Below are 19,306 nucleotides of genomic sequence, written 5' to 3' on the forward strand. Positions count from 1 at the left end.
TTCCGATTGAGCATCTGATCCATGGAGGCCCCAGCGTGCAACTTGTAAGACGTAAAGGGTCTGCTGCTAAGGTTGTTACTCTTGGTGCCAGATACCACAGGACACGCTCAAAGATCTTGTCCACCTCTCCAAATAAAATAAGCATTAGTTTATCTAGCATCATTATCTATAGTTCTAATAAAGACATGTATTTTGACTATGATTGTAAATATTGTATGAGACTTAGTAGTGTACAAAAAATAAGAACAAAATTGACAATTTAATTTGTATGGTTAAATAATATCTGCAACAAAACGGTTAGTTTGTGGCAAACTTTCTATAATACTTGTTTAAAGTGGGCAATGTGTTTGACACAGATTATTTATTTATTTATTATTTATTATTGCCATTATTATTTATAGATTAATCAATATATTGCATTGATGACTAACTTTAGCACTGTAGATATTTATGAAGGAATTTTTCCATCAGGTTTAGCCGAGGTTAGATATTCTATATCTGGAGACCACAACTTCGAAGAGGCTAGAGGGCAAAGCTCTTTGACTGAGTATTTGCCATCAGCACTAAAATATGCTTTCAATACATTTTTCAAAAAAATCACTATCACTTTTATTAATATGCTTGTTTAATCAAAAATCCCCAGCACACAGAAGCGGGTCTTAACTGGGCTTAAGTAGAATCAACCAATCTATCATTTACCGCACAGTTGTAATATGAGACTTGAATAATTGTTTAAGATAATGAAACACGTTTCAAAAATGTTAAATCCAAAGAAATATGTAAAACTATCAATTTTACAGAATTTAAGAACCCATTTCAGTAAGTAGGATTAAAATTGTTATGATACAGAAAAGAAAAAAAAGGACAAATTGTTAAAGCCAATGAACTACATGACCCTTTAAAATAATGAAAAGCTGCTCTATATAAATCAGTTTTACTAATAACTGATTCCTGTGTTTTCGAAGGCAACATTTTCATACAATTCCATTTTTTAAGATCCAGAGGAAGCACAGTTTTTAATGCACTTAATCTCCTTTTGCTGCACACTACTTGTTCAATGGGTGACAGGTATGTAATTAACTCCTGTAATAAATCCTTAAACTCACTCTGTTTACAGATTATATTTGTCCTCATGCTGCAACGCAGTTAATAACTTCATCGTTTCTCAAAACAATACTTCGCTGGGAAGCAATATCACATACGAAGTGGAAACACGAAAGAACATTTTAATTGCAGAAGACATTTATAGAATGTTCCCTAAGGTATGGGTTTTAAGTTTTTCATGCGGTTGTTTTTGTCAACTCACTCATCTCTGCCTTCATGCAAACAATGTGTGTGGGGGATTATATTTAGAATTCAAAAGAACACACCAAGTACCATAACTATCTCAAGACCCTGTAGTAGTTATGGTGCTAAACCAATGTAAGTAGTCAACCGTTTTCTAACAGTTTGACTTCTTGCCTGAGTTCCTCTCGCACCGCTCCCTGCCTCAATGATAGGTCAACGTTCTCTGGCAGTGCTAAACCCGGCAGTGCAGTGCTGAGCTCATTGGCTGAGAGTCTCCGGAAATGTACTGGCCCTTCATTGCAAGACTTAGTTCAGAAGAGCTAATGAAAACTTCAAGCATCAGCTTCCAGCTTCCAGCTCCCAGACCAGAAAGGAAGGTGCAGGGATCGGTGCCCGTCAGACTCAAGGTAAAAAGTCAAACTGTTGTAAAGCAGTTTGACTATTCATACTGGAGGGCACCACGCACTCCTGGTACCATAACCACTGCTGTGTTCTGCAGTCTTTGTGGTGGTTGGAGTTTTCTTTTAACAGGCTGCTACAAGGGTGAGTGTTTTTCAAAGGGTGATTATTTTTTCTTAGTGGTACATGATGGCAACAGACACAATCTGTAATTTATATAATCTATGCATATAAGTATATAGAAATATATAGCAAACAGTAAGAGAAAATATGAAGTATGCTAAAGGATTTTCAAAGTATTGGAGGCTACGAGCTATTTCTGTTGACATCAAAAAATGCCTAAATAAAATGCAACTATGTATTGGATGTGCTAGAGTCCCTGGTTCTCAGTAGGAGTCAGGTATTAGAGCCATTACTATAATAACAGAATTTCTGCTAAGCTACAAATGCCTAAAATGGACCATAGGGTACCTACATGCCCCAAAAAAGTAGCCAAAATGCCCATCCTTGTGACAGTACTCACGCCCCAAAAGAACAACACCATAATCATGCCCAGCCTCCTAGCACAAATAATGTTGCTGTCATCACTCCCTCTCCATAAAAGTACAGAGTTAGGAGTATTCTGGTTCCCTGGTAGAAATAGTGTTAGTAAGTCACGATATTATCCCCTTCACAACCTTGTACTTTTGATGGGATGCCAAATCACCCTCACCATTTAAACCCATAAATATATTTGGGCCTGGAAAGTGTATACTCCATAACGGTATTGTCAAAATAAAATACATATAAAATATGCTATAACAACAATGCCCTGATGGTGGCAGTATAGCAATGTGAAGGATATAGAGGGATCTTTTATTATTTTGTTACTTATAACTAAGTATAACAATTTAAAATTGAACGCGGAGCTGGTGAGACAGTGCTCACGGTGTCAGCACATTTGCTGTGAGTTAGACGGATGATGTGACTGTAGGATTTTGTATTGATTGGAGAGGGGGCGGTTAGATCGATAGGATGACAAGTTAGAGGAAATTTCAGTGATTATCAAGTGTTTTGACAAGCTTGGCAAAGGCATTTTAAAGACTCTTCGAAAATAAGTTAAGGTGTGATTCAGAAATCTGTTTTTGTGGGTTTATATGCGTTTTTGAGGGGTGAAGAAATTTTCTTTCAGGACTTACGTACTGCTGTTTATTTTGCAAATGAATACATTTTATTTAGTTCAATAATTCTAGTGCAAATTATCCAGTACTGGGATTCGGGATTCATCCATTCAATTACGGGTAATTGACACGTGAATTGCAAATCATGGCTAATGGTCATTTGCTTTCAGGTTCCCTGATGGAACTCATTGCATACCTCCCAAGTGTCTCATTACAATGGACAGTCCTTATTTTCAGCCTAAATACCTCTGGTCTCCTTTCTATCCTAATATTCATCTTTTGCTGGAGTTCCAGGATTTTTTAGAGAACTAAACAAAAACCAGTATAAATTAGATAAATGATTACATGTACAGCTTGGAGGAAAGACAAGACAGGGGGATGTAATAGAAACATTTAAATACATAAAGGGAATCAACACAGGAAAGGAGGAGACTATATTTAAAAGAAGAAAAACTACCACAACAAGAGGACATAGTCTTAAACTAGAAATGGCAAAGGTTTAAAAATAATATCAGAAAGTATTACTTTACTGAGAGGGTAGTGGATGCATGGAATAGCCTTCCAGCTGAAGTGGTAGAGGTTAACACAGTGAGGGAGTTTAAGCATGCGTGGGATAGGCATTAGGCTATACTAACTATAAGATAAGGCCAGGGACTAATTAAAGTATTTAGAAAATTGGGCAGACTAGATGGGCCGAATGGTTCTTATCTGCCGTCACATTCTATGTTTCTATAATTTCAAATTTTATGGCTAAACTTTTAAAATGATTTAATATTATGAAATGTATTTTAATTGTGTAAGATTGTTATAGTTTTGAGATACAAATATAGGCTTTGATATTTTAATAGGTTGAAAAATTCATTTAAAAGAGTTTATCCAAAAAAACGACATTACCTGGAAAACATTCACAATAGTATTAAATATAGACCTAAGCCCCTTGAAATGTATCACAATGACCTTGACCATGTTTGTTCCCTTGGTCTTCATGCTCTCTGTATGGGAGCATTTTAGCTGAATATCAGTGTCAGCGGATCACTCTCAGCCAATCAGGTAAGCTCTGCACCCCCGAGCTTAGCTAAGTGAAGAGCACGTCACAGAGTTTTAGTGGAGATAGGGAATGGCACCCAGTGGAGGGAAGGTTCTAAAATAGTTTGGCTGCTTACATTGGAAGGGGAGGTGCCAAGGCACTGCAGACCCAGTCTGCTGTAGTGGTTTTGGTACTTGAAGTATTAATTTAACTCTATCCTGTAAATCGTGCTTAACACTGTGCATTTCCCATAAAAACTTTCCACATTAAAACTAACCGACATCCATTCCCACATTAATCTTTTTCATGCAGCCAGTTGCTTACCATTGTAAAGTAGTTCCACCCAGCCTATACTTTGTGCAGTCCTAAACAGTTATGCCCAGGTTTAGTCAAATCGAAGACACTGTGTGTCGGGATATGGGCACACTGAGCCACCCTCCAAGCCACCCTCCTGGCACATAAGGTAAGGTGGAGGGAACAGGAGGGTGGCTGGAGATATTTTTTAAAATTCACTTGTATGTGTGTGAGTGTGTGTATGAATGTTAGTATGTATGAGTGTGAGTGAGTGTGTGTATATGAGTGTGTATGTGTGTGAGTATATGTATGTGTGTATGTATTTTAGTGTGCTTCTGTGTATGTGCATCTGTGTCAGGGTGTGTGTTTTTATGTCAGTGTGTGTATCTGTGTTATGGTGTGGGCATGTATCAATGTTTGTGTGTGTCATGGTGCATGTGTGTATATGTCAGTGTGTATCTATATGTGTGTATGTGTCGGTGTCTATATGAATTTGTGTGTATGTGTTGGTGTATTTATGAGCATGAATATCTGTGTAAGTATGTATGTATGTGGTAGTGTATGTGCATACATCCAAGCAGTCAAACACCAGCACAACATACAAGCACACTCTTGCAATCAAACACAAATATTACTTACAAACACCTGGATTCAAACAAACAAAAAAAATATACAACCACACCCCTTCACTCAAACACAAATACTTCACACAAATGTTCATCTGCATTTAAAAGTGAACATTCAGACACACACCTGCAATCAAACGCAAAAACATTACATACAAACACACCCCTGTATTAAAACACAATAATTATAAACAAGCACCCCTTCAAACACCAACACTGTACATTACACTACAGCGGCAGTAAATGCCGCAGTGCTGTACACATATACAACCTAGAAATTTTGACTTGGGGTGCCTTGGAAAAATACTGAAATATTAACCTAAAGTTTGGGAACAACTGGTTTAAAGGACCACTATAGGCACCCAGACCACTTCAGCTCAATGAAGTGGTCTATGTGCCAGGTCCCTCTAGTTTTAACCCTGCAGCTGAAAACATAGTAGTTTCAGAGAAACTGCTATTTTTACACTGCAGGGTTAATCCAGCCTCTAGTGGCTGTCTCACTAACAGCCACTAGAGGCCGCTTCCACGATTCTCACTGTGAAAATCACAGTGAGAAGAAGCTGACGTCCATAGGAAAGCATTGAGTGCTTTCCAATGGGCGTATTTATTGCGCACGCGGTTATGATCGCGCATGCGCATTCAGCTCCACTCAGGAGCCAACGTCGGAGAGGTCACCAGCGCCGAGGGAGCCCAGTGCTGGATAAAGGTAAGTGGCTGAAGGGGAGGCCATGAGGGTGGGGGGGGGACTTAAGGACTACTTAGTGCCAGGAAAACGAGTTTGTTTTCCTGGCACTATAACGGTCCTTTAACCTTTTGTTCTCATGGATATCAAACACAACACAGGTTTATTTTAAAAAAATCTTTGTTAAATATATGTGTGGTACCATTGTTGGCACCCTTTTAGCTCAATACATTGTGCTACCTCCTGAGATGCCAATATTAGTGAAGGGCACTGTATATTAATGTAACTGAATGAAGGCACTCTAGCTCAACTGAATTTGCCATGCATCACTATTAATTATTTTAGCGTCTTTAATTATTATAGGTCAGTGGTGACAAACAGCGTGGATATAACTAGGGCAGGATTAAGAGCCCATCGGGTCTGGTGCTGACAATTATGATGAAAGTAATTACAGAATGATATTGGCAGAAAACACATACCTCCCAAGCAGCTATAGACTGTAAGCTCTGTAAGCTTCAACCTATCATTCCTGTAGGTTTTCTTGTAATTGTCCTATTTTACATCCCCCCTCCCCCCTTCTTATAATATTGTAACGTGCTATGGAATCTGTTGGCGCTATATAAATGGCAATAATAATAATAATGTATCTGGTGGAGGTGGTGCTGGAGGGAACCTCACAGGATGCAGCTATAAGAAAACACACCCCTATGATAATATCTCGCTTTCATCTCTCAAGCAAATTTATATCCCCTAACAGCAGTGGCCGGCGAAGCAGCACGTCGGTGGATGGGGGTAAAAGGTTGTGCCACTGATGTGAATCACGTAACCAGCATGTCCAGAATAGAGGCTGCCTGAAGAATTGGAAGGTCCGCCTTGCGTAAATGCACAGCAGACTGCCAATCAGTCATGCAGGCTGGCCAACTAAGAGCTCACAATGCAGACAGTGCCCTGAGCTTGGTGCAAATGAGTCTCATAATGTGCTAATGATCACAAATTATGTGCTCGCTTTAAGTTCAAACATTTTTTTTTTTGTCTCAGACACAGCCCTTTGCAGGAATCCCCTTCAAGAGATGTGCTGTGGTTGGAAATGGTGGTATGCTCACAAACAGCAGCTGTGGAGCAGAAATTGACCAGTCAGATTTTGTATTCAGGTAACAGGTTACCTATCCTAGTGGGCTTTAAACAGGTGCGGACAAACATTCTATTACCAGTCAGGGGCGGACTGACCACTTGGGCAGATTGGTCACGGACTGAGGGTCTAGCTGAACAGCCATAATACCACACACACCCTCTATGCCCCCCTACTCCCAATTCAGCCCATATGCCTTCCTGCATACAATACAGCCTCCATCCCTCCCTGCACCCACTACAGCTCCTATGCCTTCATCCATCTATTACAGGACCCCATTATAGCCCCAGCACCTACTACTGCCCCATGCACCCCTGCATCCAGTACAGCCACTATGCCCCCTTGCATCCACATTAGCCCCTATGCCCTCCTGCACTTACTACAGCCCCTATGCCCTGCTACAGCCCTAATGCCCCTTCTGCAACCACTACAGCCATTATCCTCCCTGCTTCAAATTCATCCCTCTCTGCACCTTCTACAGCACCTATTTCTTCCTGCACTCACTTCATCCTCTTTGCCCCCATTGCATTCACTACTGTCCCAATGCCTTCCTGCACCAACTACAGTCATTATCACTCTATGCACCCACCTCAGCCTCTATACCGCACTGTAACCCCTACAGCCCTTGTGTTCTTTGCAGCCGCTAAGTAATCCATCCTCCCTGTACCCACTACATCCCCTATCCCTTCCCTGCACACACTTCAGCCCCTATCCCTTCCCTGCACCAGCTGCAATCCATATCCCTCCCTGCACCCAGTATGCCCCCTGCAGCAACTACAGTACCCATCCCTCCCCTGCACGCACTACAGCCCCTATCTATTCATGCACACACTACAGCCCTTATGTCCCCACTGTACACACAACATCCCCTATACCCCCACGCACACTGCAGCCCCTATCCTCCTCACACACACGTACAACAGCCCCTATCTACACACACTCTGCGACACAAGCAGTCCTCTCCACTCACATACTACACTGCAAACAGCCCAATCCACACCCTCAAACCTACAAGGAGCCTAACTGTATGCACACAATCCACAAACAGCATCCTCATACATTCAATACCACATACAGCCACACACACATTACAAACAGCATTCCCACACATTCAATACCATATACATCCACACACAAATTACAAGCAGCATTCCCATACATGCACACAGGGTTCTTTACACACACACACACACAACACACACAATTATTACAGTCACTTATATAACACGAACATATTCTGCAGAGATGTACAATAGGTAAAACAAGACAAACTATTCTTTCTAACACAACACATTGACATACAGGAACACAATATCACAAGCAGCATCCCACATACACAACCCCACAAGGGGTTATAGTTCCCTAGTCTACATTTAGGTGACCATGCCCCCCACTTGCAGGAATAAAAAACCCAAAATGTTTACTTTATCTTTTTCCCCTCGCAGTGCTGTTCTTAGGAGTTCTGCATCGCCTCTTTGACTGAGATCATCGATGATCTCTGCCAATCCATACCTTTCCCGTAGGAAAGCATTGGGAGTCTAATGCACATGCACGGCAAAATGCCATGCTGTGCCAATCAGATGGTCTCTCTGAAGCCATATGATTGAAACAGTAGAGTTGTATTCCACTATTTTGCAGCAGCACCACTAGTGGCTGCCAGTATGACATTATATCAGTATGATAGCCACTTGAGGCAAGTTAACCCTGCTATGACAATATTGCCATTCTCGCAGAATGACAGTCTTTTCAGCTGCAAGGTTAAAACGGGGGGACCTGGCACTCAGACACTTCATTATGATTAAGTTATTTGGGTGCCTATAGAGACACTAAAATTTTGGAGCGGAACAACAAATACAATACAGGAGATTCCATGAGAGTGTAAGGTACACAAATATTATAACTGAGAAGGAATTCTTAAATGGGTACTTTCCCATGATTTTTAATATTCTGATTTTATATCCCCCATATATTGGTTTTAGGTGACTTTTAAATGTTTTATTTAATAGTAAAATTTCCAGCGAATTGATAGTTCTGCTTTAAGTGCATTAACTAATGCAAGTGTAAAACAAGGGGTAATCAAAAGGTAGACCCCTTTGATGTTGTAGAATTACATACCCCATAATGCGTTGCCAGCATTGCCTCTAATATGCTTACATATACACTTCTGACTGCACCATTCCTGGTTTCATAAGACAAATTGTACCATCTATTTTCTTTCAGATGTAACCTCCCGCCTATTTGGGGTAATGTTACTGCTGATGTCGGGAATAAAACAAATCTTGTAACAGTTAATCCAAGCATTATAGCTCTGAAGTAAGTATCTCCTGTGGTCCGCTTTATGATGGGCATAACAATCTGTAATGATGAATAGAGCGTTCATGCGCAGTTTTCACATTTCTTTCACAATCATATCTGTCATTGACCTATTGACCATATGAGAATCCTGAGATAAACTGTGCAAGGCTGCTGTTCATGATGTTTATACTATGGAAATCCAACAGTATTTTATTTTTGCACCCAATTGTAAATTGCTGATCAACCAATCAGGAAGAGGAGGTCAGGCCAACTTTATCCAAACTAGTAAAGACAGTTAATAGAAAAGTAAATGTGTTCTTGAAAATATTTTAAAACACACCCGTCACTTGTAGGGTCATTACATGTTACCTCCTCCAAGTTACACATTCACTGGATAGCGGGCACTTGAGGAAGAGATGTTCTCTCTCCTAAGTGTCCCCTCCTCCTCTTTGCCTCCTCCACACATCTTTTGCTACGTAGAATTCTACAGATTCCTGGGATAGTCCTTCAGGTCACAATAACTTCTGAAACAGTGCTTAACTGTTTCTGCATCATGACCTCGGTAACAGTAGAACAGCCCAGAAGGACAGATGAAACATTAAATGATGGTTTCTAATGAGTAGTTACCATAACTGAACTAACCAGAGAGGACAACACATTTCATTAGCGAAAAAATGGAGGCACGTTGTATAGACAGTAACTTCTCACAGAGCTCCACAGCATGTGCAATTGTTGTTTCCAACTTTAACTAAGAATAGGGAATGAAAGTAGACATTTAAAAAATATTTTTCTCCAGCAGACTAGGGACATCATTAATGTAATAATATATTAATATTATTTTCATTATATTGCATTTAAAGAAAAACTGTCACCTCAAAACGATTTTTAACATAATAATCCTTTCATCAAGATTTAAAAGGAAATATATATTTTTATTAAAACGAAGTAGATGTAAAAAAAATTAGAAACACTCATCCCTACCTTTAGTATATGATAGGATATTTCAGCAATATACATAAACCTTGGGTCATCTTCCTTGCTCTTCTGTAGGGGGCATAGCAGGGAAGATCATAGAGACTAGCAGGTGGTTATCAAACACTGAACAAATTAAGGTGCTTGTGTATGGCTGAAGGTCTCTGAGCCTCACCTGCAGATATGTGCATTCTATACTAGAAGCACATAATGACATTGTAAATATCCACGTGGCTTGTTAATCAAGTATGTAATTGAGACATGTATTATATTTATGTGAACTAAATAGTGTATTTTTGAAGCACACTGGCTCAATGTCTGAAAAAAACAAAAGTGAGTGCCTAGTGGGAACAGCTCTTTTACAGATGTGCCACATACGCCAATTCTGGAGATTGATTGTTTGCCCAATTCATGAGCCACGTAGACCACACAACCTTACTGTATTATCTTGAAATGTGTTTAAATTGTAGTATATAGTATATAATCTATACTGAGCTTTATTTTGCTTCTGGTAAGCAGGCTCTCAGCTGTAAATCTTTGTTTACTCATAAAAACATATTGATTGATTTTGATTTATTGTTACAGATATGGAAAACTCAATGAGATGAAAACAGCCTTTCTAAAGAACCTCAGCAGCTACGGTTATTCGTTTCTTCTTTTACCGGCATTTTCCTACAGCAGCAATACTGCAATTTCCTTCGAGGTACATCGTGTTTTAAAGAAATACCAAGCTAAACAGCGTGCAATATTTTTTCACCCCAACTATCTTAGAAGCCTGGCGCAGTTTTGGAGAGGTCGAGGGGTGAGAGCGTACCGCCTCTCCACAGGGTTCATGATCACCAGTGCAGCCATAGAACTTTGTGAAGATGTCAAATTATACGGATTTTGGCCTTTCTCCAAGAACCTGGACGGGAAACCGATTAGTCATCATTATTATGACAACCAATTGCCAAAACCGGGGTTTCATGCCATGCCGAAAGAGTTTTATCAAGTCCTTCAACTACATTACAAAGGGGTTCTCAAACTTCAAGTTGGTGAGTGTGAAAAGAGGTGAGGAGGACAGGCCACCTATCTGCATTTTAAACTTTACTCTCGTCAACTTCAACTTTGCCAGTTCTGTCTCCATGGAACGTTTGTCTGGGGCAAATCTGAAAGAATGAATTGACCTTTAATTAATTTTCCTCTTCAGTACTCTGCTACATCATCTTTACATCAATGCAGTGGAAATCATATGACTTAATAACTTAATTGCTGCTGGAATTGTTAACTGTTTCATAGCTGTTCATATACGGACACAAATTTATACCTACCCTAGCAAGAGGATATATAAATATATATTTTACAGTGCACTTACGATGCTTGGGAATTTGGGTAACTTATGTTTTGTTATCGTTTAGATCTCCTACTGTGCTTTTGTGTGTGACACAAATGTTCTTTGAATTGCCAACCAAAATGTTCATATATTGATCATTTTACTGTATGCCTGTGCTTGTTTTCTTTATAACGAAGAGAACAAACGTGTAGTTTATTTAAATATAAGAAAACTCAGGAACTTTGAAATTAGATTTCACTTAAGTAATGTTTACAATTTTTTATGTTAAAATGAACTGGACAACTTTGATCACATGGTTCAAATGTTTAAAATAATATCTAAAGGGAAATGAAATGTACTAAAAAGGGGTCTTAAAATACCACGTTAAAAAAAGTACCATGTAATTAATTCTTAATAAGACAGATGTATTACTATTCTCACGAAAAAAACAAATGTAACGTTTTCATGTTTGTAAAGAACTTTGGCCTTGATTTAGTTTGATGAGCATCGGGGAAAAAAAATCACTTAATCTCGATGGGTGATTCACTAAACTATGAGTTGAAACAGACTTGGAAAATTTGGACTTATAAATTAAAGGTAGAATAGATTTGTATTCCACACATTGTAATCTCAAAAGATTAGGTAAATTTAAAAGTTTATCCAAAAATATTAAATTGAAGCGTTATTTACCAAAGAAAACAGAAGGAACAAATGTCATCGTTTACAAACAAATGCCAAATACAAACTAATTTTAAATAATAATCAGCTAATATAGAATATTAGGGGATTTAGATTATCTTAATATCTCCAGGTAAAATATTTGAAAGGAGATAAACTGAGCTTTTCCAAAGGTTTACAAATTCTCACTGTCATTATTATACCAGGAAAATGATAAGAAAAGAAAAAGAAATGGTGCAAACATATTTAAATATTGCCATCTTCTTGTCCGTGACACTTCTGCAATATGTTGATAATTTAATAATTGATTTATAAATATGCACAAATTGTGAATAAAGAGTGATTTTATAAGAATATCTTTTTTTTCTTCAATTTGCACTGGTTCTTATTTTGAATTTTGCATACACCATAACAACTTGATTACATGATACCCACTATGTTTGTAAATTCGATTATACTGTGAAATATTTTATTTTGACATGGGGCTTGTTGCAATCTAAAAGTGATCAGTATATTTCCGGCCAGTGATGAGGTGGGCAGGTAGTGAGGTCATTCAAAAGAAAAATGACAATGGTCACATGCTAACTACTTACTGAGTGTAGTTTTTTTTAGAAAATAAGAAATGTCCCTAGCATTTTAAAGAGTCGTCCACAAAATGCAGGAATTTACTCCCTTAATTTTGACTAAACAGTAAAAAATGTGGATCATTCAAAATTAAAATTTAATTTTTATTCAATCTTATAGTAAAAATCATTAAAAAGTTTGTGTAAAAACATGTTGCTAATCACATCATCCATACACATAAAGGATGGATTTTTTTTTTTACAATTTCCTAAGAATGAACGTAAATTTAAGTATTAACTTGTATGTATACTAATAGTCTAAATCCCTATCAGTAGTGTCATAAAGTGTTCAAAAGGGGTCAGTATTGCACTGAAACAGAAATTGTTCACTTTCCCTGAAATTACCCCAAACCAGTCACTAGAGGTCTCTGTTTTATAAGTACAGTATTCCTATGGTAAACTAACATTTTAACTTGCAGATGGAAACATGATGAATAAAGTCACTATATTAACCTCTTTGCGACGCTAGACGGAAATTTTCTGTCATGTTTGCCCTACCGTTAAGGACACATGATGGAACATTTCCGTCATTTACTAAAGTTAACCCCAGACTGCCGCGATCGCTGAGTTAACACCCCTCTGGTCTGCCTCGGTATCCAAGACAGACCTGGAGCACCCGATATATACTTTTCTGTGGCAATTTTGTTTTCTGTGATGGCTACTAAACCTACAAGACAAACATACCAACTTCTAAAATACTTTCACATTGAAATTTTATTTTAGTCCTTGTATTTTGTGTCCTGTAACTTTCAAAATAAGCTGAAATCTTACACATATTATGTAGTATATCAATCAAGAATTTATTTTGAGGGGGCGGAGCCTAACCGCCAAACGGGAAAGACGCACAACGAAAAAGCTCCCGACTACAAGCGACTGATTTGGGGACAAACACCCCACAAATCGGAGCAGAAACTGCAAAACGGCACGGTGCAGGCAGGGGAAACGCCGGGGGAATCCAATGACCCCAAAAACGAGACAAACACTCCCCGGGAATCCTCACAAGCCACTGGGGCCTACATGAAGCTGCGACAGCAAAGATGCGCACGGACCCCTCGACACACTGGCTTCCTACCTCCCCCCTGTGGACCGGGGGGGATATCCCGGTCCCCCCTGGACAACAGGGGCAGCCCCGCGAAGTCCTACCATAAGGCCAAGCCTGCAACACAGAGGGGCAACCCGGCACACGATGCCTCCAAGATGGCGGCGGACTGGGAGGCCTCACACATCCCAGCGGACACAGAGCTCCGACTGGCCGCAATTTTCAATTCTTTTTGGGAGAAGCTTGAGGCACTTATGCAACCTCCCCACCTGGAGACCCAGGCAAAGGGCAAGCTACCAAGCCCACATCGGGTGACCGCACAGCGGAAAGCAAATGCTATCGCAAGCTCCAGGCGTCCGAAAGGCTGGTGTCGCAGGGTTTTCACCCTGAAGAAACGCTCGGGGAGACCCAATGACCGCAGAGGCAGCCTGACACCGACCAATAGGGCAAAGAGAGCGACCAAGTTAAACTACTCAAGCTCTACACATAAACAAGCAATGCCCAGCAACAGACCCAGCGAGAACACAGCAACACACGATCGGCAGTGGAAAAAGCGAGACACGAGTCCCAAAATGGCGACATCATCAAGCCACTCCAACACGAAAGAATGGCAAAATACGACATAATTCTGATTTCAGTGTCTCCTAAATCATTCAGTAGCTCTTGCCCCATACTAGTAACCGTTGCTAATGGGCTCATCAGCCCAAAGCAATGTTTGGCAGTAGTGATGTCGCAAACATAAAATTTTCCGTTCGCGAACGGCGAACGGGAGCTTCTGCAAAATGTTTGCGAACGGGCAAACCGGGCGAACCGCCATAGACTTCAATAGGCAGGCGAATTTTAAAACCCACAGGGACTCTTTCTGGCCACAATAGTGATGGAAAAGTTGTTTCAAGGGGACTAACACCTGGACTGTGGCATGCCGGAGGGGGATCCATGGCAAAACTCCCATGGAAAATTACATAGTTGATGCAGAGTCTGGTTTTAATCCATAAAGGGCATAGATCACCTAACATTCCTAAATTGTTTGGAATAATGTGCTTTAAAACATCAGGTATGATGTTGTATCGATCAGGTAGTGTAAGGGTTACACCCGCTTCACAGTGACAGACCAAACTCCCCGTTTAACGCACCGCAAACAACGGCAAACAGACCATTTGCACAAACGCAAACTCCCCATTTGCACATGTTTTAGTGCAAACTAGTCTAACTACTAATATAGTTGAAACATGCTACTTTTATTCATGCCAGACAACCATGCAGGCCAGACTAACAAACATGCCAGGGCCAATCATAGTTAACCACCTCAGATAGTAACATGGCTCCCTCTATATACAGAGTAAACATGGCTGGGTTGGATACCAAGCTAGCCATGTCCCGTTCCTTGTCCTCACTGATGTCATTGAAGGTCTCTTCCTCCACCCAGCCACGTACAACACCAAGGGTCCCTGAAAGGTGACAACAAGCCCCCTGTATTTTTTTTTTAAATGTACACTACTGTTACACCAGATATGAGTTGCACTGGTGTGACACTGTGCCCTGGCAGGCCCTGAAACGCACACATGTGAAGGAAACTGACTGCTATTATATTACAGTCAAAAAAGTTTGTTTTTTTTAAATGCAAGCTATTGTGACACATATGATATGATTGGTGTCACTGGGCAAGTCGGCACAGAATACGCTGTGAGCCTTGCACACACGCTGGCAGGCAGGCAACTGCAATTAGATTACACAGGGAAAAAAAAAAGCAGACTGATGTTGTAGCCCTAAAAAGGGCTTTTTGGGGTGCTGTCCTTACAGCAGAGATCAGATGAGTCCTTCAGGACTGTAGTGGACACTGAATACACTAGCCTAGCTATCGATTTCCCTATTAAATCAGCAGCAGCTACACTGTCCCTCCTCTCACTAAAAATGCAGCTTCCGGGGGGCGGGGCCTAGCTGTCATGGAGGAAAGACGCACTTTGCGTGAGCTCCCTCGATATCTCACTTTAAGCAGCTATCAACAAGCGAATTTCCCCCCAGAAGGGGATGACCCAGCAATGTTGCTCCTACCTGACCGACCCGACATGCTTAATAGCGGTCAGGTAGATGGTAATCAGTCACACGGGCAAACAAGACAGGAAAGGGTTAAAGATAAATTCAGAGTCAAGAACAAAGCCATGGTCAATACCAAAATAAACAAAATAGATAAAGGAACGCACTAAAGGGTACTGATAGGACAAAGTGGATAGGGCTAGGGAAGTTTAAAAATCCTTTAACATTTGGTTGGCCCACGTCATGCCTACGACCCCAAAACGTTCGTGTGTGGGGGTGCTGGAATGACGTGGGCCAATGGGAGCCTGAATCAACTTTTGGCTCCCACTGCCCCTTTAACCCCTTAAGGACACATGACATGTGTGACATGTCATGATTCCCTTTTATTCCAGAAGTTTGGTCCTTAAGGGGTTAAGAGCGAGCTTCTTACTCAAGCCGTGCTCGTAGTGCCAGGCGGGCCATGTGACCGATCACTGCGGTCAGTGCACGCTGCTAAGTCAGAAGAAGAGATCAAGCAGCATGCGGCTCGTGTGGAGGCAGGAGTGATCCAGCCATGCGCGGCTCAAGCTTAGGAGTCAGGTCGGTCCCAGGATAAGGTAAATACAGCCACAACCACTTATCCCAATCACACACCTTTCCTAACGTCCTATCCCATTAAACGCATATTACCGCGTATTTAATAAAACAGATAGACCCCCTACTTCATCCAGGTTACCGATCGATGGTTCGATATTCTGAGCCCTCTCTGATTTACTGTACATGACTATTCGATATTCCCACAAATTTTATATAGCATTTTATGTTTGTTTGAGACCACCTTAAAAATATTGGATATCGCTAAAAATCATGATCACTATATACTTTCTTTACAAACCTCTAAAACAAACCAAACTACTCATCCATCCGCTATACCACTTTATCCCACCTAGAACTAGTGCCCAGTTAAAATACTTGACTCTTACTTACCCACACTCAGTCATGCCACACACATTTCATCACTACTCTCACTGAATCAATCTGACCACGGCTAGATTCATCTTCTACATCAGAACACTATTCCTAAGATTGGGTTGTATCCATGTCTCGGGTCTTTCATTAAGAATAGGGGCAGCTTCGGTCTCCTTCAACAATATACATACATAAACAAGATAGAGCTTCTTAAAATGGCAGTATAACAGATATTCTCTAAAATAGAATGTATACCATAGTGCAATACAGTAATGCAAATAAAATAAGGGATATACACCTGGAGTCATAATCTCATATGACTCGGATGGTGTGCGCTCTTGGACCATTACTGGTCAACACTGACACTCCAGTACATATTATTAAAAGATTGGGCAGATGGAAATCCTCAGTCTACAACCGATATATTCCTCATCCCGAGAAAGAAATGAGGAAAGCTTTTAAAAGTTTGGCTTTGTAAATTTGATGCAATAAGTGTGTTTTTCTTTAATACCTTTTCACCCTCTTTGCATGAACCCGATGTACATATATTACTAATATGTTTCTGAACATATATATTATATTATTCACTCACTCACTCACTCACTCTCTGGGCCGGCCTAAGACATCATGCTGCCTAGGTCCAACGATAAATGACTATGGGGGATAATGTATAATAAACACAGGTTACTGGCTATGTGGGGGGGGATAATGTATAATAAACACAGGTTACTGGTTATGGGAGGGATAATGTATAATAAACACAGGTTACTGGCTATGGGAGGATAATGTATAATAAACACAGGTTACTGGCTATGGGGGGATAATGTATAATAAACACAGGTTACTGGCTATGGAGGGATAATGTATAATAAACACAGGTTACTGGCTATGGGAGGGTAATGTATAATAAACACAGGTTACTGGCTATGGGGGATAATGTATAATAAACAGAGGTTACTGGCTATGGGAGGATAATGTATAATAAACACAGGTTACTGGCTATGCTATGGGGGGAATGTATAATAAACACAGGTTACTGGCTATGGGAGGATAATGTATAATAAACACAGGTTACTGGCTATGGGAGGATAATGTATAATAAACACAGGTTACTGGCTATGGGAGGATAATGTATAATAAACACAGGTTACTGGCTATGGGGGATAATGTATAATAAACACAGCAGGTTACTGGCTATGGAGGATAATGTATAATAAACACAAACACAAAAAAAAATGAATGCAGCTTCAGTATTAATCTAAATTGTATGCTGTCTAGGAGGTGGGAGGGTCTGGGAGGGAGGGTCTTCTGCTGATTGGCTGGAATGTGTCTGCTGACTGTGAGGTACAGGGTCAAAGTTTACTCAATGATGACGAATAGGGGGCGGACCGAACATCGCATATGTTCGCCGTCCGTGGCGAACGCGAACAAGCTATGTTCGCCAGGAACTATTCGCCAGGGAACCGTTCGGGACATCACTATTTGTCAGTATCAACAATACTTATAATAGAGAAAAACCTATATGGATGCTGAATTAGTGTAAGACGATAGTGTTACATGGGGTGTGTGTAATGGGAGAGATTGAATGGCTAACTGGGAAGTGGGCATGTGTAGTTATTACATAAAGCAACTTTTTGGCTCCAAGCCTAAGCTTTTCCAAAATGTTACAATAAACTACACTTGGCATTGCCTGTGGCCACCAGAAGAGTCTCTTTAGAGTGTCATCTAATCTGAATTTTAAATGCAGAATGCAGTACGTGAATACCTACAAAGTCACCCACCTCAGGTGAGTCCTGCCTAAGCCCAAGTCCTACATTTCAGATTTGCACTGGTTGTATTATCAGATTATCTTATTTTTTTTGTAGATCAACAGACATTGTCTGGAATCCAGAAGCATGTAATTTCTTAGGGAAATGTGGAATGGGGTTTAATCCCCTAACTTTTTTCCCTTTGGTCTATAATTACATTACATAGTTACATAGCTGAAAAGAGACTTTCGTACATACAGTTCCGCCTTCCTCACATATGTTTTTGCTGTTGATCCAAAAGAAGGCAAAAAAAACCTAGTCTGAAGCGCCTATAATTTTGCAACAAACTTGGAAAACATTCCTTCTTGACCCCAAAATAGCAATCAGATGTCTCCTTGGACCAAGCAGCTATTACCCCACTAATTAGAAATTATATCCCTGTATGTTATGTTTTTGCAAGTATTTATCCAATTGCAGTTTAAACATCTGTATGGACTCTGATAAAACCACCTCTTTAGGCAGAGAATTCCATATTCCATATTACGATGAACTATGAATCTGTGGCTCTTTTTGCACAGGCCTGTCACTGCTCCCTCACATTGGAATGTGAAATGAGCTTGATGAGATTCTATTCTTGTGGAATATCCACCAAAATCCTTCTCCGTACCCCATAGAGAGATAAGTGACCTAATGGGGTAACAAGATTTCTGTGGTTGACACAAATGTACCAAGTCTAAAATGTAAGAGGGCAGGGAATAAGTATACTGCCCTTTTCAGGAACAGCTTTTATTGCTGCAGGGATCTATGTATAAACTGGATGCAGAAATTAAATGTAACCACTGAGAGTCTCATCTGGATACCCCTATATAAAAACTCTAGCTGCAACGTAAGAATTGTGCATTGGTGAAACCTGCGGAAAGAGAGATCTGCTGAATTGTGTAGGTTGTGTAGCTCTATGCAGAAATCCTGTATAAAAGGCATTTAGCGTGCTTTATTTATGACTGTCCAGAAGGTGGCGTCCACTTTCCATTTTTAACCAAATAACAAAAAACT

General features: G+C 40.2%; 1 protein-coding gene across 2 annotated transcripts in view; it reads left to right on the forward strand.

Annotated features, from left to right (window-relative positions):
• The window catches only part of ST8SIA6 (ST8 alpha-N-acetyl-neuraminide alpha-2,8-sialyltransferase 6), a 115,820-nt gene extending 104,112 nt beyond the window's left edge, over window positions 1-11,708 (forward strand). For both annotated transcript variants that reach the window (XM_063450778.1, XM_063450779.1), the window contains exons 5-8: window positions 1,118-1,262; window positions 6,514-6,626; window positions 8,825-8,917; window positions 10,457-11,708. In XM_063450778.1, coding sequence (XP_063306848.1) covers window positions 1,118-1,262; window positions 6,514-6,626; window positions 8,825-8,917; window positions 10,457-10,925 — 820 coding nt within the window. In that variant the 3' untranslated portion in view covers window positions 10,926-11,708. The remainder of the gene's footprint in view (window positions 1-1,117; window positions 1,263-6,513; window positions 6,627-8,824; window positions 8,918-10,456) is intronic.
• Window positions 11,709-19,306: the final 7,598 nt, after the last annotated feature.

Source organism: Pelobates fuscus, chromosome 4, assembly GCF_036172605.1.
Source record: "Pelobates fuscus isolate aPelFus1 chromosome 4, aPelFus1.pri, whole genome shotgun sequence".
Classification (NCBI taxonomy): Eukaryota; Metazoa; Chordata; class Amphibia; order Anura; family Pelobatidae; genus Pelobates; species Pelobates fuscus.